Genomic DNA, 26,020 nt, shown 5'->3' on the forward strand with positions numbered 1-26,020 from the left:
TTTATTTTTTATTTCCTTTTCTTCTCTCTCCTTTTAATGTTGATATGTATCTTAGTTGTTTAATTTGACACGCCGTTCCATTGTAATATAATTTTGTCTCCTCCATAAAGTTCTGAGAAAAAACTGGTCCTGCTTCCGGCTTCAGCTCCTGAAGTTGTCGTTTGTTCAAACACTCTTCTGTCAGAGGAAGTGACGTCAGCCGGAGCCGCGGTGCGGACTGCGGGGACTCCGAGCGCAGAACCATCCGAACCGAAGCGAGCGGAGAGCGGGGAGAGCAGCGCGGGAGCAGCTGTATGGCGGCGGCCGTTTCTGCGGTACGATCCGAAATGTGCCTGGATGGAAACACGAAGCTAAGCTAATGCTAACAGCAGGGACCCTCGGCGCGTGCTCCGTAACACAATCGGTTCGACACCACAGACTGACCGGAACCGACCGCAGAGGTCGATTAATCGATCAGCCGCTGATCGGTTCTCTGTGATCAACGGTGTGCGCGCGGCTCAGCTAGGCTAACTGTTAGCACGGAAGTTCTGGACGGTTCTGCTAGCTGCTGATGCTAAGCTAACAACCTAGGAGGGTTAAAGTGCCAACTTACCGTCCACGGTGGTAGTTTCGCTCACCTGTACTGAGAAGGTGGTTCACTTCTCACCTGAGTGTATCACTGTGGGAACTGATCATCACCTGTACGCAGGTGAAGTTCCACATTAGAAATGAACACATGAAGATACAGGTGTGTTATTCTAAAGATGCTGATGATCCTGGAGTAGCAGACCTGTTCGTACCTGCTCACCTGAGATCAGGTGAACTGAGTGTCCTAAAAAAATCAAAACCACAAACGAGGAAAATGCGGCACACGAACCTACACCGCGGTCCCCGAATTTGACAGAACGCCACAGACCGAGCAGCAGGTACACCGTTGCCTCGACGACCTCCTCCTCTGTTTCCACTGCTACTGTTTGATGTACACTACGCTGATCCAGGTCACCTGTTACAGCACTCTGAATAGAACATGATCATCAGTCAATCAGGTTGCTGGTGTGGTTGGAGCTGAGTGTGAGTCTCTGTGGCTGTTCAGCCTGACCTCACCTGCGCAGGTGAAGGTCTCACCTGTGTGGCTGCACTCGTACCGATGATGATAAAGTTTGTGTTCAGCATGAAGGAAACAATAAAAACCCACGCAGAAGAAGAGTCGTTAAGTGGAGGTTTGTTTAGCTCTGTGAGTGGAGGCGGGGCATCAGCTGTGTCTGAGGTGATGTCACAGACTGATGGGTATGGGTGAAGTTTAGGATGGGTGCAGCCTCTGACAGCGTGAAGAGAACAGCTGTGATTGATCGTCTGTGCGATTGATCGCTAATCAGTCAGTATTGATCTCTGACAGGGAGGGCCGGCTCTCATCATGGAGAATGGACAGAGCACCACCACCAAGCTGGGGCTGCCACCGCTCACCCCCAACCAGGCGGAGGCGCTGCAGAAGGTCTATAAACACACACACACACACACACACACACGTGCTGTTGTGACTGGCGAGCTGTGATTGGCTGTTTGTGTGCAGGCGAAGAAGTACGCAATGGAGCAGAGCATCAAGAGCGTCCTCGTCAAGCAGACTCTGGCTCAGCAGCAGCAGATCACCAACCTGCAGGTATCCTCACAAGTGTGCTCAGGGGGCGGGGCGTCAGAGGGAACAGCATAGGTAACAGCAGTCACACGGTGGGAGTCAGACCCGCTCACCCAGGTGAGCTGAAGCATTAATCGGGCAGCCACTGAGGGGAGTCTGATATTGATTATTAGTTTTGGATTCACCACATCATGGAGCCGTCATGGTGTCAGAAAATATTTTATTGATACAAAACTTTCACAGAAAGGCAAAAAAAGACTCACAAAGATCAAACACACGCGAGGAACGTGATGCAAATGAAACCTTGATTTAAACTTTATTTAACCTCCTGAGACCTGAACTCTTCCACGGCAGCATTTTTAATTTCTCTTTGATATTCGGGCTGATTGGGGCCCAAATTACCAGATTTTTTTTTTTAACCTTATTTTGGTTTTTAAGAAAAATCAGAGCCACATATGAGGATCTTCATTTAAAATGTCGATAGAACAGTAGCAGCATAACGTCCTCGTAGGTGGAAATCAGGCCCATGTAGAGCAAAGTTGAGTATTTTGGTCTAAATAACCCAAAATGTGACGTCACATGTGGACGCAGGTCCGAGGAGGTTAAACGTGTAATCTGACAGTTGTGTTGCACTGAGTCAGCAAACACGCGCTTTCTCTCCATTGGTTTCACGCGTCGCTCAAACGTCACGTCATCAGCGCGTCTGTGACGTTTAAGTCAGCGCGACAAGTCTGGTGACGTGGTTACAGAACGATGGGCTGCTGCGATGGGTCAAAACTGAGCCCCGCCCACGGCCGCCCCCGGTTCTCACCTCCCTTGGCCTCACCGCTCTGACGAACACTTCTGCTGACTCGTGTTTTTCATCTGCAGTGGGTGCAGACTTGGCTCCGCCCCTGTGCTTCGTCACACTGAACCTTTTCTCTCATGTGTGTCTCAGATGGCGTCTCTGACGATGGGTTTGGGCGACGCTCTGTCTCCTCTGCAATCGGTGAGTAACAGCGTGCAGCGCCTCCTTGCTGAGCGGCGAGCTGCTGGCTGATTCTTCTTCTCTGCTTTCTGTGTGTCTGTTCAGGTGGCGGCTCAGCGGCAGAGAGCGCTCGCCATCATGTGTCGCGTGTACGTTGGATCCATTTACTACGAACTCGGAGAGGACACCATCAGGCAGGCCTTCGCCCCCTTTGGACCAATCAAAAGCATCGACATGTCCTGGGACTCTGTGACCATGAAGCACAAGGTCACACATACACACACACTCATATAAAACACACACACCACACTCTGAGGTGGGCGGGTCTAACCGTTGCCATGGCACCTGCAGGGCTTCGCCTTCGTGGAATACGAGATGCCTGAAGCAGCGCAGCTTGCACTGGAGCAGATGAACTCAGTTGTCCTCGGAGGACGGAACATCAAGGTGAGTCCAGCTGATGATGAAGCCCCGCCTCCTCTGACTCTGAGCCGGGTTTTGAGTTTCCCTTCTCGCTGTCTCGCAGGTCGGGAGGCCCAGCAACATCGGCCAGGCTCAGCCAATCATCGACCAGCTGGCGGAGGAAGCGCGTGCCTTCAACAGGATCTACGTGGCGTCAGTGCACCCCGACCTCTCCGACGATGACATCAAGAGTGTGTTCGAGGCCTTTGGAAAGATCAAGTCGTGCATGCTGGCCCGCGAGCCGACCACGGGCCGGCACAAAGGCTACGGCTTCATCGGTGAGCGGCCGATCGGCTCCGCCGCGGCGTGAAAGCTTTAACAGGGAAGACGCAGAGGGGTGTGGACCCTCTCAGGTGCACCCAGGGTCAGTGACCCACCCCCTTGCGGTTCTCATGTTTGGATTCACCAATCTGTTTCCATAGCAACTCAGCCTGACGGGTCGACTTCATTTTAAGGGTTTGTTAGGCTCAGTTAGCCCTGTCAGCTGACGGGGAGCCCAGGTGTGACACCTGAACACCTGGGCTCCCTGTCAGCTGACAGACAGCTCTGTTCAGGGTGGGGCTCTGTGTGATGTAGGTGGGACTTCTGACGGCGGTCTGCTCATTTCCTGCGTGCAGAGTATGAGAAGGCTCAGTCGGCCCAGGACGCCGTCGCCTCCATGAACCTGTTCGACCTGGGTGGTCAGTACCTGCGCGTGGGCAAAGCCGTGACGCCACCCATGCCCCTTCTCACACCAACAACGTCTGGTGGACTGCCCACTGCCGCCGCCATGGCTGCTGCCGTCGCCACCGCAAAGATCACAGCTCAGGTAACTCAGGGAGCTCCGCCCCCCCCAGAGACAAGGCACAGGAACATGCTCTAAGAAGTGTAGTAGATGCAGTGCGGTAGTTTTTCTGCCTGTATGTGCACAGAAGCAGTGGTATGTAGTGTTTCCTGTAGTACAGGATTGTAGTGTTTGAGACAGCTGTACTGATTATGTTCTGTGGTGCGTTCAGGAGGCGGTGGGAGCATCGGTGCTCGGAGCGCTGGCTGGACCGGCGCTCCTGTCCCAGCAGCTCGGAGGCCTCCCTCAGGCTGTCATGGCCCACCAGGCTCCAGGTGTCATCACAGGTAGGAACACCTGAGCCCTGTCAACACACACACACAGGCTCCACCCACATGACATCACATCTTGAGTTTGGGGCAGTCTTCTCCGCCCACACGTCTCACCTCTCTTTATTTTGAAGCCAGGCTCATCCAAAGATGCTAACCAATAAAAGGTGCTCCAACAGGTAACACTTCCTGCTTCCTGTTTCAGGTGTGACCCCAGTGAGACCTGGTGTGCCTCAGGTGGGCTTGGTGAACCCTGTGCTGGCCACGCCCCCAACACAGACGGTTTCCTTTGGTGCTGATCCAAAGAAGAAAGAGGAGGAGGAGCGTCAGCAGGAGGTGCAGCAGGACGGCGCCATGGAGCCGCTGAGCGACCAGGAGCACATGAGCATCAGCGGCAGCAGCGCCCGACACATGGTGATGAGGAAGCTGCTGCGCAAGCAGGAGGTACGCTTCAGTCCCACCCACCCCTAATGGCGAATCGTTGGTTCTAGTGGTCGTGACCTGTCGTATCTCCTTTCAGTCCACCGTCATGGTTTTGAGGAACATGGTCGGGCCCGATGACATCGACGACGACCTGGAGGGCGAGGTCACCGAGGAGTGCGGGAAGTTCGGCCAGGTGAAGCGAGTCATTATCTATCAGGAGCGTCAGGGAGAGGAGGACGACGCCGAAGTCATCGTCAAGATCTTTGTGGAGTTCTCAGAAGCTGCCGAGATGAACAGAGCCATCCAGGCGCTGAACCACCGCTGGTTCGGCGGCAGGAAGGTGGTCGCTGAGGTTTACGACCAGGAACGCTTCGACAACGGGGACCTGTCGGCGTAGAGCACGCTCGTCGGGGAGCGTAGCATAGCGGGCTCTTTCTAACTTGTCTGTTTTTCATCGGTGTTTGTCTCCAGGGAAACGTCTCCGCGTCCTCTGCTCCAGTGTTTCTGTGCAGGGTCAAAGGACGAAGCAGCTGCTTCTCATGTTTCAGCTGCTCGCCGCCTCGCCGTTTCTTACAGCCACTGCTTTCCTAACACGATGTCCTTCGTTTCCATGGTAACAGAAACGGGACACAGAGGGCGTCAGTTAAAAATGTACCATGAGCTCCGTGCTAACGTTAAGAGCTCAACTGATTTACATGGTCTGATATCAGTTTGTCAGCAGTTTCATTGAGTGATGTCACGCTCGACTCCACCCACTGTAGATGGTGCCAGTGGAGCCGCCCTGCTGGACAAACTGTGTATTGACGAGTTTCATTTACTGAATTTTTTTTTTTTAAAAACGGATTTTGGATTGGCGCGATTAGAAACGTTGTCGATCGCGTTCTACTAACTGCCACGCCCCTTCTCCTTAGAACACTGGGCAGGGCCGCGGCACCGACACCCTGAGAGTGAGGCGTAAAGATTTGGTTTGAAACACACAAAAACAATCACCAGCAGGAAGGAAAAACTGGACCTGACGTCCAGGAACCAGGACCCACAGATCAGTAAGTTGAACAGTAACTTCCTGTCTGGGTTCTGACCCAGTTACACGGCCGCGGTGCCTTCAGGGACCTTCTGTACAATGGTGAGCCGGCCGGAGCTGAAACATGAAGCAACTGTGGACCAGATGTGACGTCACCTGTGTTCTTCCAGATGTTCAGCCTTTTGTTCACAGCCTCACAAGAGAAACACCTGGAGTCTAACAAACTGACTAAACCTGAACGCACCACAGCATCATCCACTCTCAGGCCGTCTCCCGCTTGTCCCGAGGAGTCACATGATCCCAGTCTCTGAGCAACTTTGAGCCTCAGAGGCGGTGCTGCGTTCAGGTGCTCTTCGGGGTTTGAAGGTCAAACACCGAAACTTGTGAATAAAACTCTTTTTTTTTTTTTCTGCTGTTTTGTTTGTGTGAAGCTGCTCTCTGATTGGTCGGCAGTTGAGTGCAAAAATCTGTTTGATAATAAAAGATAATAGAAAGCAGACGAGGTGTTTGAGTACAGGAAGTAATCAGCTGTCTGCTGAATGTTCAGGAAAGACCTGAGCTCACCTTCATCACTCTGGAGGAAGAAGCATGGGCACGGACAAAGCCTGCATTCTGTCTGAAGGCCACCAGGGGGCAGTAGCTTTGGTAAGGCAGCTTTCTGACCTTTGACCTGTGTAAAAACATCCTGCTGAGGTTGTGGGCTCAGTTTTACGTAACACTGGCTGTATCCCAATTCAGGGTCTGCAGCCTTAAAGGCCGCATTTTAAGGCCGATTACGTCACAGCGACGCGACGAAGGCTGTCCCAATTCAAAGGCTGCTCGAAATGCAGCCCTGAAGTGCGTCCTTCATTTCCCTGAATTTTAAGGATGTGGCGGTGTAGACTTCGTGGCCCAACATATCCCAGAATGCATAGCGCGGCGGTGGGTGTGGATAATTTTGCCGAAAAAAAACAGCGGATGAGGGGCGGCCGAAGAGTAAACTTTAAGTAAGTACTGAATATTATGTCACTTATTTATGTGCAAATGTTTAATAACGAAGAACATTAAACATTACTGTTGGCCACATGTCGGCAAAGTTATGTGACATCAGTGACGTTTGTACTAACTTGGTTTTAAAGCCTTTACTTTAAAATATACGCCGTTCAATAGCTGAGCTTAATCTTACAGAGAATGATCAAAGCTCATGTAGAAACAAACAAACAAACAAAAGATTTTCTCCTTCATTTCTGTCAAACACAGCTGTATGACACGTTTCCAGCTGTTAGTATCATGGTTGCTAGGCAACCTGGGCAGCGCAACGGAGGCTAGACCGTCCCATCTCACAAGCCTTGCAGTTCCGGCCTTGGCGGTCTTTAAGTACGCGGCCTTTGAGGATCGTTGAGGCTGCGTACTTTAAGGCTGCAGACCCTGAATTGGGACACAGCCTGTATTTCAAAGTGGTGAAGCTGCATAATCATTGGGTAATGGCCAGGAACCCACTCACTCCAAACCCTCGACAGGTGGCAGTCACAGGGCGTTAGCCAGTGAGCATGTGGGTTCACAATCAGGCCCGCCCCTCCTCGCCACCTTCAAGTTTTTTCAGCCAAATTGGCGACCTTGGAAGCACCCATAATTGGGTGACATCACTGAGGCCAGACTGTATAAAAGACTGTAACATTACCTGCTGCCATGTTTGTTTCCTGTGGTGACCATATTTGGAGGACTGGGTGGAGTTGTCAGCCAGTTGTCTGCTAGCTAGCTTAGCATACACATACACCTTATCAGTAACATCCAATCAGAATCCTTAGATGGTCACAGCAGCAATCTTATTGGTCAGATAATCTCATTAAACACAGTTCAGAGGTCTAGCTCAGAGTTTCCAGTTAGCTGAGGTGAAGTCTAGCAGACACGTAGCAGCTATAGTGAGTTTTGTCACCATCCACCTGTCAGGCCATGCACCTATCAATGCAAAGAGGTGAGTTAAAAATGTGTCCTCCCTTCTGCTGAATCCAGTCATTGTGCAGTTGTTATGAAGGGGAAATTATCTACAAAGGCCAAAACATTTGAATTTTAACACAGGAGTCTATGAGGACTGACTCAGTGCTCCCTCTGCTGAATGCTGGAGGAACTGCAGGCTCAAGATCGGTTTGTTAGTTTACTCTCTGATGTGTTCAGGCTGTTTATCTCTCAGCCAATCAGCTTTCACTAAATAATTACGATGTTGTGCTCCCATTCACAGCTGCATGTCACCAATCATAAAGTCATTCATGACATCATCTCTGATGTCACTGTAGTCACGTGAGCTGAGCTGATGCTCCTCAGGGCCAACACCTGATACATTCATTAAATCCTGACAAAAACAAACATTAAGGCCAAATAAATGAGTAATCACTCATCAATAACCACAAATGAAAGGCTTTAGAAGCTTTTATTTTGAAGTCTCATCTCAGCGGAAGTGATCCCTCTTATTGTGAAAGCAGCTTTGACGCTGGGTACGGCGGCTCGCAGGGTCCAGTCCGCGCGCTCCCGCTGACGATGGGCGACGTCCTGTGCGAAGAGCTCGAGGATTTGGTCCACTTCTCAGTGCACGACCTGCCGGCACGAGGTTATGTCGTCATGGAGGAGATCCGACGTCAGGGGAAACTCTGTGACGTCACGCTCAAGGTGAGCGAGGCGGCGTGCGAGGCTGACATTAGCCTCCAAGCTAACAGAGTGAGCTAAGGCATGCTAACAAGCTAACGCGGATTATCAGATAGTGACGTCATAGGCTGAGCTATGAACTGCCTGGGAGCCCCAGGGGCAAGGCGGCGAAGCGGCTTCCGGTCAGAGCGGTCAGTTCTTAACACCAGGGCTGGAGGTCAGGTGTGTAATCCACCTGGAGGAAGGTAGAAGTTGTGTGACGTACGCAGTTGAGCTCAGGCAGCACAGAAGGGGCGGAGCCTTTTAGCAGCGTTGTGGCGTAAGCAGGTGAGCAGATACGTGATTTCTCTTTGTTCCAAACATGTCCGCCAGGTGAGGGAGGGGCGGGACCTTAACCCTAACCCCTACAGCAGGAAGAAGCTCTCAGTGGCTCCACCCCTCCCCATCAGGGCCTGGTTCTATGGTAGCAGGTAATGGAGCGGGGTGCTCATTGTCAGCATCACATGATCCAGGTGTGCTTCTGAGGTGTTCAGGTGCAACCGAGAAACGTTTTCACCTGCGCTGCGTCCTGTGCCTGCAGCTCAGCATTGATCCTCTTAACGGCTCAGTAAGCAAGGTGCTGAGTCTCCCAGGACAAATGGTGTCCTGCAAGTAAAGCAGCACGTTCTCACCTGTCCACTCTCAGGTGACCTGCAGAAGTTTAAAAGGAAGTCAGACTGATTCAATGATGCAGGCAGACTTGGCTGGTTGGATGAAGGAATCTGATTGGCTGCGCGTTACGCTGAAGCTAGTGGAAACATCATCGATGGCGTCAGCTGACAGAGTTATGCTGAACCCTGAAATCTACTTCCTGTTGAAACGCGTGTGTTTCAGAGGGTGAAGGAACGCAATCACCTTGTTGTTTTACCTGATAAGTGGGGGGTGGGGCTTGCTGTGAAGCCAAAGTCTTATTGGCTGACTAGCGAGGAGTGGTTCTGTGAGTGTTTAAGGGCACATCCCTCAGATGTAGCTGTTTTCAGTTTTCTATTATCGTCATAGCGACAGGTGAGTAACAGGTGAGTGTGTTAATCAGTGTGTCTGTCCTCAGGTCGGGGATCACAAGTTCAGCGCTCACCGGATCGTGTTGGCGGCCTCCATCCCGTACTTCCACGCCATGTTCACCAACGACATGGTGGAGTGTAAACAGGATGAGATCCTGATGCAGGGCATGGACCCCAGGTACGCTCACACCTGTACAGATGTCTGAGAGCAGAATTATAACTGTCAGACTGTAACTCAGTTTAAGAATATAATCCACCCACTGTTATCATCTTCAGTGCCCTGTACCAACACAGAGCAGCTACCTGAACGCTGCTCCAACAGAGGTCGATCATCTTGTTAATAATTTCACCTCCTCACTACGTACAACTCTGGATACTGTAGCTCCTGTGAAAACTAAGGCCTCTAATCAGAAGTACCTGACTCCGTGGTAGGGCTGGGCCATATCATACCGTTCACAGTAACACCGGTGTAATGTTGGGCAACGATAGGAAAATGAAACATGGCGATAGAATATGGGTAAAACGCGCATGCGCAGTGCCTTTGTTTTCATACGCACATGGAGGCGACGCAGAACGAGAAGAGCGAAAGCCGATCGTTGAATGAAACGATGAACCAGAACTGGTTTGTAAGAATGCTGCAGCTTCACTGGTGTGGAACTGGTTTGGCTTTCGTCCATCAGATACACAACAAAGCACTATTTTTGGTAGCGCATGCTAGCGGGCCGTCGTTATTACCGTGTTGTTTGGAAAATACGGCGCACTTAAAATCAATCCTTTGATTTGTCTGAAAGTCGACAGAGCCCCTTATAATCCCGTGTGCCTCATGTATGAACTCTGGTTGTGTTTACTGACCTCGAAACGATTTTATGTGCACGGCGCTCAAAAATCTGTCAGATGTTTCAGTACGACTTTGCTGAGCTACGAAGCCGCAGCGCTTGATGGATTGTGGGAGCATTACGGCTATCGTAGGCGGGGCCTCGCGGAGTGATACGTACTGTGCTTCAACATAATGTTACCGTATTGTGTGTGTTTAACCTCTTTTTAAGTTTTGTGGATGTTATACATGGTTATGCTGAGGATGTGTCGGCCAGTTTCCACTGGAAATGCTTTTTGGTTAAACTGTCAGCGAGGAATTTGCACTGTTACATTTTATATAACTTTAATGCAGATAAAACAGCTGCTTGTTGAAGTGAAAATACATTGATGGGTTTTTGCACTAATAAAGTTGTGGAGTTGTAAAGCATTTTGTCTCGTGTCAATTATATCGTTATCGCAAATTTTCAAATGTATATCGTGATAAATATTTTTGGTCATGTCGCCCTGCTCTACTCCGTGGTATAATTCTCAAACACGTAGAGGGGTGGGCGGTATAAATGGTATACGGTGGAAACGATATAAATTTGGCCAATGGTAGAGATTTTTACTATACCGCACTACCATGATAGCGCATGCTGATGGTGTCATCGAGCTGCGCCTGTTTTGGTCGAAAGCATTGCAGCGACTGCAAACAACATCATCTGTAAATTATGCCTGGCAACAGTAATGGCAAAGAGATGAAGCACTTTTGGAATATGGGGAAAGCCAAAAACTGCGCTTCCTCCACTTCCCTACCATTGATTCATTAATGCTGAATTCCCTAACAACTGCTTTATTCCCATGCAGCAGTATATGAATGACTAACCTCGTATTGTGGATGGATTATCTCAGTTGTTCTCCTGGCTGAAGTTTGGTCCGTTTACAGCATCCTGCCATGCGACTGCATTTGTCTCTAACCATCGGGAACCCTCACGTTAACTTTTATCGAGTAGAAAAAAGTTGGCGTTCATCCTCCAGCTTCACTGTGCTAATGTTATGCTAACATAGCTGTGTCGCTAGCGATCACGTAGCACATCATTATATACCAGCTAGCCCAACTTCAGTAACCCTACAAACGTCACTGCTGTTTAGTTTTCTGTCTTCATTTATGTTGGACGTGACAGCAGAGCTGTACGTTTGAATACTTCAGAAATCTCTCAGTCAGAACATGCTATATTAAATCAAATCACTTTTATTGTCACATCACATGTGCAGGTACATTGGTACAGCACATGTGAGTGAAATTCTTGTGTGCGAGCTTCACAAGCAGCAGAGTTGTGCAAAATAATAACGTAAACAAGCAAAATACAAGAATGGCTACATCTGAAACTAATAAATATATGTACAATATATAATAGTATATGCATTTCTGGATGTGTATACTAAATATTTTTCTACATGTGTGTGTGTGTGTGTGTGTGTGTGTGTACACATATTTTACAAATTAAATAGAGTAAACAATGAATAGAATATATAAAATAAAATATACAGAGTGAGACATGTGCAAAACAGTGGCGTTACTGTACAGTATGGAGTGCATAATGTTAAAGTTCCAGTAGTGAAGCTGAGGTGTCTATGACGTGTTCAGCAGTCTGATGGCCTGGTGGAAGAAGCTGTCTCTCAGTCTGCTGGTACGGGACCGGATGCTGCAGAACCTCCTTCCTGATGGAAGCAGTCTGAACAGTTTATGGCTGGGGTGACTGGAGTCCTTGATGATCCTCCCCGCTTTCCTCAGGCACCGCTTCCTGTAGATGTCTTGGAGGGAGGGAAGCTCACCTCCAATTATCCGTTCAGAGCACCGCACTACTCGCTGGAGAGCTTTGCAGTTGTAGGCGGTGCTGTTGCCATACCAGATGGTGATGCATCCAGTGAGGATGCTCTCAATGGCACAGTGATAGAAGGTCCTGAGGATGCGGGGGCTCATGCCGAATCTTTTCAGTCTCCTGAGAAAGAAGAGGCGCTGCTGCGCCTTCTTCACTGTTTTGTTTGTGTGTACTGACCACGTAAGATCCTCAGCCAGATGTACACCAAGGAACCGGAAGCTGCTCACTCTCTCCACAGCAGCGCCGTTGATGGTGATGGGGGTGTGTACTTCTCTGCACCTCCGGAAGTCCACTATCAACTCCTTTGTCTTTGCGACGTTGAGGGTGAGATGGTTGTCTTGACACCAGTGGGTCAGGGCGCTGACCTCCTCCCTGTAAGCCGTCTCATCACCGTTGGTGATAAGACCCACCACTGTAGTGTCGTCCGCAAACTTCACAATGATGTTGGAGTTGTTAGTGGCTGTGCAGTCGTAGGTGTAGAGTGAGTACAGGAGAGGGCTCAGTACACACCCCTGTGGAGCACCAGTGTTCAGTGTGATGGGGGATGAGGTGATGCTGCCCAGTCTGACCACTTGGCGTCTGTCAGACAGGAAGCTAAGGATCCAGCTGCAGAGGGAGCTGCTCAGTCCTAGATCCTGCAGTTTCCTGTCCAGCTTCGAGGGAACGATGGTATTGAATGCTGGGCTGTAATCTACAAACAGCATCCTCACATACGTGTCTCTCTTCTCCAGGTGTGACAGGGCAGTATGTAGTGTCAGGGCTATGGCATCATCAGTGGACCTGTTGTGGCGGTATGCAAACTGTAGAGGGTCCAGTGAGTCGGGTAGTGCAGAGCAGATGAAGTCCCTGACCAGCTTCTCGAAGCATTTGCTTACGATGGGGGTCAGGGCTACAGGTCGCCAGTCGTTCAATGAGGAGACGGTGGAGGATTTGGGTACAGGGACGACGGTGGCCATTTTGAAGCAGGCTGGGACTACAGACAGAGAGAGGGAAAGGTTGAAGATGTGCGTGAACACTCCAGCCAGCTGAGCCGCGCATGACCTGAGGACGCGGCCGGGAATCCCGTCCGGACCAGTAGCTTTGCGTGCGTTCACCTTCCTGAAGCACTTCCGCACATCCTCCTCAGACACAGTGTGCGCACTGACGTCATCCGCGGTGCGCACACTGTCCGGTCTCATGGTGTTCGCTGCGTCGAATCTAGCGTAGAATACGTTTAGATCCTCACACAGAGAGGCCGTGGTCTGCGGTGTGCTGGTTTTCCCTCTAAAGTCTGTGATCGTGTTTAGTCCCTGCCACATACTCCGAGGGTTGTCAAACTGTTGCTCCACCCTGTCCCTGTACTCACGTTTGGCTGCTTTGATCGTCTTCCGGAGTTGGTAATGTGCGTGTTTGTAGTCCGATGTGTTCACGGAGGCAAAGGCGGTGCTCCGTGCCGCCCGAACATCTCCGTTAATCCTATCATGTTTAGATGGAAGCTAGCGAGCTAACTTCTAATTCTATTAAATTTAATAAATTCTGTTTCATGGATGCCTGGATGTTAAACTTAATTGTTACACCTGGTAAATCAGCAACGCAGATCATCTTATTAAAGATGAAAGACTGTAGACAGTTTAACTCTCAGTAATGCCACAGTGATCATGTGACTTTGGGACCTGAAACGGACGGAGTTTAGGACCCAGATTACTCCGCAAGGCTCCTGACTACAGCAGCCGTAATGCTCCGACAATCCATCAAGCGGCGCCGCAGCAACCAAAGTCGTACTAAAACATTTTTGACAGATTTTTGAGCTCCATGTATCATATAAAATCGGTTCAAGGTCAGTAAACACAACCAGAATTCATACATAAGGCGCACTCTCGATTTTTAAGAAAATTTAATTATTTTAAGTGTGCCTTTATAGTGTGTCAAATATGTTATACAGAAGAAAAGAATATATCGCGATATATATATCGTTACCGCACATGCTTCAAATTGTACCGTGATATGGATTTTAGGCCATATCGCCCAGCTCTACACGTAGCCTAAAGCAGATGACTCGTAATCTGGAGAGGAAATGGCGTGTCACAAATTTAGAGGATCATCATTTAGCCTGCAGAAATAGTTTGCTGCTTTATAAGAAAGCCCTCCACAAAGCCAGAACATCTTACTATTCATCACTGATTGAAGAAAATAAGAACAACCCCAGGTTTCTCTTCAGCTCTGTAGCCAGGCTGACAAACAGTCAGAGCTCTGTTGAGCCAACCATCCCTTTAACGTTAACTAGTAATGACTTCATGAACTTCTTCACTAGGGATGGGTATTGATAAGATTTTAACGATTCGATTCCTTATCGATTCTCTTATCGATTCTTTTTTTTTAAAAAAGGAGAACACTAAAGTCGATTAGCTTAGAACTGTGTTTTATATCTTCTCTTTGAACAAGATAGAAATTTAGGAGTAACATGGCCTTACAAACCCAACAGTGAGATCTTAAGAGATTCACAGCCTACGGCTCTTCAATGGGGTGTCACAGGGTCCCCAGGAAAAAAAATGTAAATGTAAAATAATAAAATAAATATTCTTCTGTAGCAATAACAAAGTTTAACATAAATTATTCTGTAGCAATTACACAAGAATATCCAGTAATGTCCCTGCCTACAATTAAACACATTCACTTACTGAAAATCATCTGCTGTGGCAAACGGGTGCAAGCCTTTGACCACAAACTGAGTCTCTGCTCGGTGACGTTCGTCTATCCTGCCTGAAAGGAGACGCTACCGGTAGACTGCAGCGAGAACTGCCAGCATCTGAGCCAGACTCTGTCTGTCTCATCATGGTCACCTAAATGCACAGTAATGGCAGGTTTTGTAATAAGGTAAATCGCGCTAACCTAATATGCAATGCTAATTGATTAGTTACCTGCAGTATTAACGGGAGAGGACGTGGAAACGCTACCGCTGCTGCTGGGTTGAGCTTCGCTAGTCCGGAGCGGATCAAAAACACGACATTCGTTGAAAGCAATCGCGTGTTTTTTGAGCAAATGCTTTTGCATATTCGTAGTGTTTCCTCCCTTTGATGAAATATCTACTTTGCAAGTATTGCAAGTTGCCCTGTTGTCATCCTTTCTCATAAAGTGTAACCAAACTTTTGAGCGTTTGAGCCGCTCAGGCGCCGTGTTTCCTACTGGGTAAAAGACGCTACTCAACGTGATGACGTCATTCGGGGCGACTGGAATCGATAAGGGAATCGTTTTTAAAAGTGGCAAATGATTCCAAGGAATTGAAACAGTGGGAACCGGTTCTCAACAAGAACCGGTTTTCGATACCCATCCCTATTCTTCACAAATAACATTTTAATCATTAGAGAAAAAATTACCAGTAATCATCCCACAGATGTAATATTATCTACAGCTACTCTTAGTACCATTGATGTTAAGTTAGACTCTTTTTCTCTAATTGATCTTTCTGAGTTAACTTCAATAATTACTTCCTCCAAACCTTCAACGTGTCTTTTAGACCCCATTCCTACAAAACTGCTCAAAGAAGTCCTGCCATTAATTAATTCTTCGATCTTAAATATGATCAACCTATCTCTAATGATCAGCTATGTACCACAGGCCTTCAAGCTGGCTGTAGTTAAACCTTTACTCAAAAAGCATCTCTAGACCCAGCAGTCTTAGCTAATTATAGGCCAATCTCCAACCTTCCTTTCATATCAAACATCCTTGAAAGAGTAGTTGTCAAACAGCTAACAGATCATCTGCAGAGGTTTATTTGAAGAGTTTCAGTCAGGTTTCAGAGCTCATCACAGCACAGAAACAGCTTTAGTGAAGGTTACAAATGATCTTCTTATGGCCTCTGACAGTGGACTCATCTCTGTGCTTGTCCTGCTAGACCTCAGTGCAGCGTTCGATACTGTCGACCATAATATCCTATTAGAGCGATTAGAACATGCTGTAGGTATTACAGGTACTGTGCTGCAGTGGTTTGTATCATATCTATCTAATAGACTCCAGTTTGTGCATGTAAATGGAGAGTCCTCTTCACACACTGAGGTTAATTATGGAGTTCCACAGGGTTCAGTGCTAGGACCAATTCTGTTTACATTATACATGCTTCCCTTAGGCAGTATCATTAGAAGACATCCAGGGCTCTAGACTAACTTTTTGTCAGGGTTGCACTGGTGCACCCAAATTTTTCACCCAAATCGATGAACACCGCAGTTTTGCACTTTAAAAAAAAAATTGCTGTCCATACAGACAATATTGATTTGTAAATGATTAACTAACAATCTTGTGCTTATGCTTAAAGTGCGTTGGCACTCTTTGATAATATTGTAGACAATGTTAAACGTAATCATCACCTCGGCTCCTCTGACGACCTGTTTGCTGGGCCGTGGGCAGAGAGGACACTTGTTTTCTGGACACACTGCTGCTTTTTCAGCATTCAGAGATTGATGGCTCCGTGTCAGAGCTGGCTATGAATTTCAGACGGATCAGGCTTTCATGAAAAAGTTACCAGTTGTTCTTTTCATCTTTTCTCATTACTCACAGCTACATCCACTTCTGTCGGGCCTAGGCTGCCCTGGGCATCATCACTGATTCCTATAATCCATTCGATTTGATTCAATTTAGCCTCAGACAAATATTATCATTCTGATCATTTATCAGTTATATCCATGTATACAAACAAAGCTGTGAGACTTCATCAGAGGTGTGAGCATCACAGCTTTGTGTCAAAGTAACTGAGGATAAAACATGAAGCAGATGTTCCTGGCCTGGCTTTTTATAGCAGATGACCTTAAAATATTCTGCAGCAGAACAAAAACTGAAGAAAACCATGAATCACCATGTGAACATGAACTGGTGCTGCTGAAGGGAAGCAAAGTTACAGAGGTTTGATCACAGACACAGCTCAGAGATTGTAATTTGGAATTTAAAAATGTTACATTTCTTCGTTATTAAACAGCAGAAACGAGACTTTCTTGTTGGAACGCAGTTAAATTAAAAAACAAACAGTTTATTTATGCAGTTTAAAAAAACGGTTGACTTTAAAAACGTCTTTTTTAAGAGTGATCTGGTCAAGAGGACGACAGAAACTGCAACAAATGCAACAATAGTTCTGTAAAAATCTTTCAAGTGGACAAAAGGGACCCGGTTGACTATAATGTAATTACAAGAACACCGTTATAAAGATACTTGAGAAGCAGGTAATTTTAAAATTTTATATATAACCCCTGTGTGATACCTGCTCACCGAAGTCTATTTAGCAACATACATGGAGATGTTACACATAAAAAACACACGGAAACACTGGAAATCGGTTTTTGGCACAACGCCAGCTCTCATTTACAAGCTGTTTGCTTGAAATAGTTTTGTGAGCTCTGACTTCAGATTCTGGTGTTTAAATACGAAATTCGATTCAGGATTTAATGAATCGATATCGCTTCATTCAAGCTACTCACCTCTTTCAATCCGCCTGCACTTTCAAACGTACACACGAAGGACTACAGGTCTGGACCACAGTCAATCAAAGAGGTCCCGCCCCGTAATGTGTGTCTGTTGTTGACCACACGGTGACTTTTAGAGTTGCAGAGACTTTTTTGTACTGAACGGCATTTTTTTAGTCGCACCATTGAGAAATTAAGTTGCACTCTGGAGCCCTGACAGAGCATACATTTACACTGCTATGCCGATGACACCCAGCTGTATCTGTCCATGAAGCCAGATAACACACACCAATGAGTTAAACTGCAGGAATGTCTTAAAGACATAAAGACCTGGATGGCCGCTAACTTTCTGCTTCTTAATTCAGATCAAACTGAGGTTATTGTACTCGGCCCTGAAAATCTTAGAAATATGGTATCTAAGCAGATTCTTACTCTGGATGGCATTACCTTGGCCTCCAGTAACACTGTGAGGAACCTTGGAGTCATTTTTGACCAGGACATGTCCTTCAACGCACATATTAAACAAATATGTAAGACTGCTTTCTTCCATTTGCGCAACATCTCTAAAATTAGAAATATCCTGTCTCAGAGTGACGCTGAAAAACTAGTTCATGCATTTATTACTTCCAGGCTGGACGACTGTAATTCATTATTATCAGGAAGTCCTAAAAACTCCCTGAAAAGCCTTCAGCTGATCCAAAATGCTGCAGCAAGAGTCCTGACAGGGACTAGAAAGAGAGAGCAGATTTCTCCTGTTTTGGCTTCCTGTTAAATCCAGAATTCAAAATCCTGCTCCTCACATACAAGGTCTTAAATAATCAGGCCCCATCTTATCTTAATGACCTTGTAGTACCATATCACCCTATTAGAGCACTTCGCTCTCGCTCTGCAGGCCTACTTGTTGTTCCTAGAGTATTTAAAAGTAGAATGGGAGGCAGAGCCTTCAGTTTTCAGGCCCCTCTTCTGTGGAACCAGCTTCCAGTTTGGATTCAGGAGACAGACACTATCTCTACTTTCAAGATTAGGCTTCAAACTTTCCTTTTTGCTAAAGCATATAGTTAGGGCTGGACCAGGTGACCCTGAATCCTCCCTTAGTTATGCTGCAATAGACGTAGGCTGCCGGGGATTCCCATGATGCACTGAGTTTTTCCTTTCCAGTCACCTTTCTCACTCACTATGTATTAACAGACCTCTCTGCATTGAATCATATCTGTTATTAATCTCTGTCTCTCTTCCACAGCATGTCTTTATCCTGTCTTCCTTCTCTCACCCCAACCTGTCACAGCAGATGGCCCCGCCCCTCCCTGAGCCTGGTTCCTGCCTGCTCACTGGGGGTCATGTGATTGTTGGGTTTTTATCTGTATGTGTTATTGTAGGGTCGACCTTACAATATAAAGCGCCTTGAGGCGACTGCATAAATAAAAACAGAACATGAAGCACAGGCGTCACACACTGATCTGAGGTCAGTGTGTGACGCAGGCTCAACGCTGTGCTGCGTGTTTTTTCCGCTGAGCTGATGTAACGTACGTTTGTTCTGTCAGCGTCTCAGGATGGCGGTCCGTCGTGTTCGCTGCATTCCTGCAATATTTTAATTGATTTAACAAAATGTCAGTAACTGTGTGACCATAGTAACTATAGTAACCACTGTGGGTGTGTTGCAGCGCTCTGGAGGCTCTGATAAACTTCGCGTACAGCGGGCATGTCGCCATCGACCAGCAGAACGTGCAGTCTCTCCTGATTGGCTCGAGCTTCCTGCAGCTTCAGAATGTCAAAGACGCCTGCTGCTCTTTCCTGCAGGAGAGGTCAGTCCCACCCTGCTGCACACGCTCAGATCGCACGCTCCCTAGAGCTTACGTTTAGGCGAGCTAATGGCATGTTTGCTTGCAGGTTACACCCGAAGAACTGCCTCGGCGTGCGTCAGTTCGCCGAGACAATGATGTGCACGACGCTGTACGACTCGGCGAACAGCTTCCTGCACCAGCACTTTGTGGAGGTGTCACTGTCCGAGGAGTTCCTGGGCCTCAGGACGGAGGAGTTGCTGGAGCTCGTCGGCTGCGACGAACTCAACGTGAAGGCCGAAGAGCAGGTGAGTCGCCTCACCTGAGGGCGGTGGCGTGAAGCATCAGAGAACAGCTGTGACTTCATCATAGTCACTCACACAAGGTCACAGCACAGCTGTGCAGGTAGAGCACATCGGGGGAGACGGTGACCTTTGACCCGAGTGACAGGAAGAGAGCTGTCAGGAGAGAGGAAACCAAATTAAAGAACAGAAACCAAAAATAAAAGCAGGCTGCTAAGCCCCGCCCTCGCAGAGTGAAACTGTAGGGGCGAGCAGGTGATTGGGTCACACCTGTCAGGTGTCCTTCGTAAAGGTAAACCTCGGCCATGTTTCAGCAACTCGAGTGTGATGGACTCGACCGAGCCGTTGGCGAGCTTTAGCGGCTTACCTGTCACAGGTGTGCCACATACCAAGGCTCACCTCTTGAGTCACGGCGTGAAAAATGAGCTCTTGTATTAAACACGTTGTCTTCATGCTCTCACTGTGCTCCTCGTGTGGTACCTGTGCAGGTGTTTGAGGCGGTGCTGGCGTGGGTCCATCACGACCAGGACCGCAGGGAGACGCTGCTGCCCGAGCTGCTGTCAAAGGTGCGACTTCCTCTGTGTCGACCCGAGTTCCTGTCGGACCGCGTCCAGCAGGATGAGCTCATACGCTGCTGCCACAAGTGCAGGTGAGATGCAGCGAGGCCTCGGCTTCACATCTTACCTGTGTGATCGTTTCTGGGCGGGGTTAATGTCCAGCTGTATTTCTTGTCAGGGATTTAGTGGATGAAGCCAAGGACTTCCACCTGATGCCGGAGCGCCGCCCTCACCTGCCCACCTTTAAAACCAGGCAGAGGTGCTGCACGTCCATCACAGGGCTCATCTATGCGGTGGGAGGCCTCAACAGCTCAGGTACGCCGCTCACCTGAGGCAGCGTGTCTGCACGCTCCGTGCAGCTGACAGACTCTTCTTCTCCCGCAGGCGACTCCTTAAATGTCGTCGAGGTGTTCGATCCAATTGGAAACTTCTGGGAGCGCTGCCAGCCAATGAGGACAGCTCGCAGCAGGGTGGGTGTGGCCGTTGTTAATGGGCTGCTGTATGCCATTGGGGGATACGACGGCCAATCGCGGCTCAGCACGGTGGAAGTTTACAACCCCGAGACAGACAACTGGACGCGCGTGTCGAGCATGAACAGCCAGCGCAGGTTAGTACACTGATCGACTCGCTGATCAATACACTGATCGATACGCTGATCGATACACTGATCGACACGCTGATCGACTCGCTGATCAATACGCTGATCGACTCGCTGATCGATACACTGATCGATACGCTGATCAACTCGCTGATCGATACACTGATCGATACGCTGATCAACTCGCTGATCGATACACTGATCGACACGCTGATCGACTGACTCGCTGATCGACTCGCTGATCGATACACTGATCGACTCGCTGATCGACTTGCTGATCAATACACTGATCGATACGCTGATCGACACACTGATCGACACGCTGATCGATACGCTGATTGACTCGCTGATCGACACGCTGATCGATACCCTGATCGATACACTGATCGACACGCTGATCGATACGCTGATCGACAGACTGATCGACAGACTGACCGACACGCTGATCGATACGCTGATCGACAGACTGATCGACAGACTGATCGATACGCTGATCGACACGCTGATCGACTCGCTGATCGACATGCTGATCGACATGCTGATCGACAGACTGATCGACTCGCTAATCGACAGACTGATCGACACGCTGATCGACAGACTGATCGATACGCTGATCGACAGACTGATCGATACGCTGATCGACACGCTGATCGACTCGCTGATCGACGCGCTGATCGACACGCTGATCGACAGACTGATCGACGCGCTGATCGACTCGCTGATCGACAGGCTGATCGACTCGCTGATCGACGCGCTGATCGACAGACTGATCGACACGCTGATCAATACACTGATCGATACGCTGATCGATACACTGATCGACTCGCTGATCAATACACTGATCGACTCGCTGATCGACACACTGATTGACTCGCTGATCGATACGCTGATCGACTCGCTGATCGACACGCTGATCGACTCGCTGATCGACACGCTGATCGACTCGCTGATCGACACACTGATCGACAGGCTGATCGACAGGCTGATCGACTCGCTGATCGACTCGCTGATCGACAGACTGATCCACTCGCTGATTGACTCGTTGATCGACAGACTGATCCACTCGCTGATCGACACGCTGATCGACACGCTGATCGACAGCCTGATCGACTCGCTGATCGACACGCTGATCGACTCGCTGATCGACTCGCTGATCGACAGGGTGATCGACACGCTGATCGACAGACTGATCGACACGCTGATCGACACGCTGATCGACTCGGTGATCGACTCGCTGATCGACTCGCTGATCGACAGACTGATCGACACGCTGATCGACTCGCTGATCGACAGACTGATCGACAGGCTGATCGACAGGCTGATCGACTCGCTGATCGACTCGCTGATCGACAGACTGATCGACAGACTGATCGACTCGCTGATCGACACGCTGATCGACGCGCTGATCGACGCCCTGATCGACAGACTGATCGACGCGCTGATCGACAGACTGATCGACGCGCTGATCGACAGGCTGATCGACTCGCTGATCGACAGACTGATCGACTCGCTGATCGACAGACTGATCGACGCGCTGATCGACAGACTGATCGACTCGCTGATCGACGCGCTGATCGACAGACTGATCGACTCGCTGATCGACTCGCTGATCGACTCGCTGATCGACAGGCTGATCGACTCGCTGATCGACTCGCTGATCGACACGCTGATCGACAGGCTGATCGACTCGCTGATCGACGCGCTGATCGACGCGCTGATCGACAGACTGATCGACAGACTGATCGACAGACTGATCGACGCGCTGATCGACGCGCTGATTGACGCGCTGATCGACGCGCTGATCGACAGACTGATCGACGCGCTGATCGACTCGCTGATCGACAGACTGATCGACGCGCTGATCGACTCGCTGATTGATGCGCTGATCGACTCGCTGATCGACGCGCTGATCGACAGACTGATCGACGCGCTGATCGACTCGCTGATCGACAGGCTGATCGACGCGCTGATCGACTCGCTGATTGATGCGCTGATCGACTCGCTGATCGACAGACTGATCGACAGACTGATCGACGCGCTGATCGACTCGCTGATCGATGCGCTGATTGACGCGCTGATCGACTCGCTGATCGACAGACTGATCGACGCGCTGATCGACTCGCTGATTGATGCGCTGATCGACTCGCTGATCGACAGACTGATCGACAGACTGATCGACGCGCTGATCGACTCGCTGATTGATGCGCTGATCGACAGACTGATCGACGCGCTGATCGACAGGCTGATCGACAGACTGATCGACAGACTGATCGACACTGTTGAGTCTGCGCTTACTAAGGCTATTTTAGAAACTTATTCTCGTGAAGGACGAAGACAAGACAGAACATCTTCGGTCTTTTACTCGCTAGCTTGGTCAGAAGCAGCTGTTGGAGCTCAACGCTCCTCACCTGCCTCCAACCAGCTCCTTCAAAGAGCAGCTTCCTCGTAGCCTTTTATTCCCATGATAGTTACAGTTTACACAACACAAGCACCTCCCCTCGTAAACCCCCCTATGGTGTGTGTGTGTGATCTGCTCGCCAAAAGGATCATAAAAGCAGGAAGCTTACAACACGATGGCGTGGGCCTAATCAAACCCCCCCCAGCACAGAGTGGCTGGAGACGTGCTCAGAGACAAAGGAGTGTCTTTGATCCGGCTGCTTGAACTAAGACTTTACGATTTTAAGTAACACAATGACAACATGTAGCAGTTTGACTCCAACAGACACTGTGATCAATAAACCCCGCTGATGTAACGAGCTGTGTTGTCATCCTCAGCGCCATGGGAACGGTTGTGATTGATGGGCGGATCTTTGTGTGCGGCGGCTACGATGGAAAGTCGTCTCTGAACTCGGTGGAGTGCTACTCCCCGGAAGCAGACAGGTGAGGAGTCGTTCCACCTTTAATCCTTCGATTCTGTGTAACCCGAGCATTACGGCTAACAGCGCCGCGTGATCAGCGAGGGCTGTGTGGGTCATGTGACCCGCTGCTTCCTCAGTAGGAGTGGGTTTAAAAGTAATTCCACACAAAGACGTAAACACAGAGCGTGGATCGTTCACAGATTCTGCAGGTTTCCTCACGCTGAGCTAAACTGACTGAACCAGCAGCCAAAGAAGATCCAAAGTACGCTTCAAAGAAGAAAGCCGTCCTGGCTCACCTTGAGCATGCTCAGATCTCAGCTCAGGTCGGCGTCCTCGTTAACATGGCGGTGCTTATGTTACCGTTCTCTCCAGGTGGACTGTGGTGACAGAGATGAGTGCGAGCCGCAGCGCCGCGGGCGTGACGGTTTTTGATGGCCGGATCGTTGTCTCGGGCGGCCATGACGGTCTGCAGATCTTCAACACAGTGAGTTTTAGGGTGGAGCCTAAAACTGAGGGGTGGAAACGTTACCCGTAGTTTTACACAATTTATCTGTTTATCTCTGTTTTTGCTCCGCCCCTGCAGGTGGAGTACTACAACCACCACACTAACCGCTGGCACCCGGCGGCACCAATGCTGAATAAGCGATGCCGTCATGGGGCGGCGGCGCTCGGCAGCCACATGTACGTGGCGGGGGGGTATGATGGCTCAGGCTTCCTGAGCGGCGCCGAGGTGTTCAGCTCAGCATCTGGACAGTGGAGCCTCCTGGTGGCCATGAACACGCGGCGCAGCAGGGTGTCCCTGGTGTCCACGTCGGGGCGTCTGTACGCCGTAGGCGGGTACGACGGACAATCCAATCTCAGCTCCGTGGAGATGTACAACCCCGACACGAACCGCTGGTCCTTCATGGCACCCATGGTGTGCCACGAGGGGGGTGTAGGCGTGGGCTGCATCCCCTTGCAGCCCGCCTAAACCACCTATCACAGCCCGAGGACTCGTGATTTACTGACGGCGGCAGGCGGGAGCACACCCCGCGGCGGCGTCCCTGCAGCTTTATCGGTACGATGGCTGTGCTCAGGCTTGCAAAATGACGCCGCACCTGCGGAATCATGGGAAAAACTGTAGAGCTAGCAGCAGAGGCTAGCTGCTAACATTATTCTGTTAGCGTGTGTGGAACGATTGATTACTGATTATTGATTACTGATTTCTTACTGGATGGACACAAGCAACTGGAAGTGACTTCCTCCCAAACAAACCAAGCTGCTGATTCGGACAGGAAGTCCTTCCTTAACGGTTTCTCGAACTGTCATCGATCAGCTGTAATTGATGGGAGCGATCAATACAAAACGCCAGCAACACAGGAACCCCGCCCTCTGCAGGCTGCACAGGAAGCTCGTTTGAGGAACGTGTTGCGCCCCCAGAGATATTAATAAACTCATTCTCACGTGACAAAACATGGTTCTCCAGCTTTCCACAGGAAGTGATGTTATGTAGCGTGCAGTCTTTAACGTTGCTTTCGCTGCGATGCACAGGCGGGCTGCAGATACCTGCTGCTGCTCGGCTGATGCATCCGAAACGCTCGTCAAAGGGTCACCCATACTGCAGTAACCAATGAGGGTCCGTGTGGTGGTTGCGCCGCCCCTCCAGGGCGATTGGCTGGATGGGGTGTGGCATCATTTGCGCCAGCCGTGGTGGACACGCCCCCTTACTTATTGACATCTGCATTTGCGTCAGCGGATAAGCGATGGAGCACGCTCAGTAGACAGATGTATGTTGAACAGCTGGAGGCGGAGTTTAGCGCACTCTGGGGGCATCGCACTCTGATTGGTCGCAGCCTGCAGAGAGCGGTCCAGTCGATCGTGTCATTGATCTCCGTGCTTAGAATCCGTCAGTCACTGTTTACTTCCTGCTGATCTCTGATTGGACGCTCAGCCTCATCATCAGTGGGTTTTATTTGTATTGATTAACTTATGATTGATTTGTTTTGTTGTGGATCAATAAAGAGAAGTTTGGTTAATAAAGTTTATTTCTGTCTCTTTGTTTCTGACAATAATCCGTTATTGATTATGACATCTAAGCAAAAAATTAGCACAACTTTGTGTTTTTGGGCATGTTTGCTTTTGGACAGGAAGGGGCGGAGACCAGGAAATGACTCGGACCTGTTGCCCTCTCAGTGACCTGTGGCGACGCCATTGTCAGAACGCGTTGCGTTTTAAATAGTTTATTATTTTCTCTTTGAATCAGTTATTGATCCTCAACGAAGGTTTATTCTCAGGCGGGGGATGGGCGGAGTCATGTCCTCGCTATCAGGAACCTTCTACAGAAACTTTGTTTCCTCTCTGTTCTTACCGGGGGATTCGGCGAGGCCGTCAGCCATCACTGCACCCCTGTGAGGCACCACCCTCACACAAAATGACAAGCACCACCAGGACGAGCTGAGATGTGCTCACTCCTGCGCAAAGTTGGTGTTGATGCTTCGGAGCTGTGAGCGCCGGCTGGAGGGCGGGAGCTCTGCATATAGTCAAGGGCGTTCTGTGACACGCTGACGTCATTCTCACACCTTTATTTGAGTTTGAAAGAAACAAGGAGCTC

At 49.3% G+C, this 26,020-nt stretch overlaps 2 protein-coding genes across 6 annotated transcripts; both read left to right on the top strand.

Annotated features, from left to right (window-relative positions):
* The first annotated feature begins 162 nt into the window (after window positions 1-162).
* On the top strand, window positions 163-6,073 carry puf60a (poly-U binding splicing factor a). 2 transcript variants are annotated; one of them, XM_086271782.1, is made up of 11 exons: window positions 163-314; window positions 1,376-1,471; window positions 1,550-1,636; window positions 2,550-2,600; window positions 2,685-2,846; window positions 2,931-3,023; window positions 3,103-3,316; window positions 3,656-3,846; window positions 4,034-4,148; window positions 4,336-4,574; window positions 4,651-6,073. In XM_086271782.1, the coding sequence occupies exons 1-11, from the start codon at window positions 294-296 to the stop codon at window positions 4,948-4,950; spliced, it is 1,569 nt and encodes a 522-aa protein (XP_086127908.1). In that variant the 5' UTR covers window positions 163-293; the 3' UTR covers window positions 4,951-6,073. The 2 variants fall into 2 exon arrangements, with proteins under 2 accessions (XP_086127908.1, XP_086127909.1); XM_086271783.1 differs by lacking the exon at window positions 163-314 and adding an exon at window positions 341-905.
* Window positions 6,074-6,210: 137 nt separating this feature from the next.
* On the top strand, window positions 6,211-25,454 carry klhl18 (kelch-like family member 18). 4 transcript variants are annotated; one of them, XM_086271741.1, is made up of 10 exons: window positions 6,211-6,560; window positions 9,281-9,411; window positions 18,999-19,139; window positions 19,225-19,423; window positions 19,906-20,066; window positions 20,153-20,289; window positions 20,359-20,581; window positions 23,348-23,452; window positions 23,803-23,914; window positions 24,014-25,454. In XM_086271741.1, the coding sequence occupies exons 2-10, from the start codon at window positions 9,347-9,349 to the stop codon at window positions 24,398-24,400; spliced, it is 1,530 nt and encodes a 509-aa protein (XP_086127867.1). In that variant the 5' UTR covers window positions 6,211-6,560; window positions 9,281-9,346; the 3' UTR covers window positions 24,401-25,454. The 4 variants fall into 4 exon arrangements, with proteins under 4 accessions (XP_086127867.1, XP_086127866.1, XP_086127868.1 ...); XM_086271740.1 differs by lacking the exon at window positions 6,211-6,560 and adding an exon at window positions 8,022-8,217; XM_086271742.1 differs by lacking the exon at window positions 6,211-6,560 and adding an exon at window positions 8,308-8,520.
* Window positions 25,455-26,020: the final 566 nt, after the last annotated feature.

The sequence above is a fragment of the Aulonocara sp. 'chitande type north' Nkhata Bay genome, linkage group LG18, assembly GCF_057382095.1.
Source record: "Aulonocara sp. 'chitande type north' Nkhata Bay isolate Kocher_YH1m ecotype deep benthic linkage group LG18, A_spYH_male_GT1.1, whole genome shotgun sequence".
Lineage (NCBI taxonomy): Eukaryota > Metazoa > Chordata > Actinopteri > Cichliformes > Cichlidae > Aulonocara > Aulonocara sp. 'chitande type north' Nkhata Bay.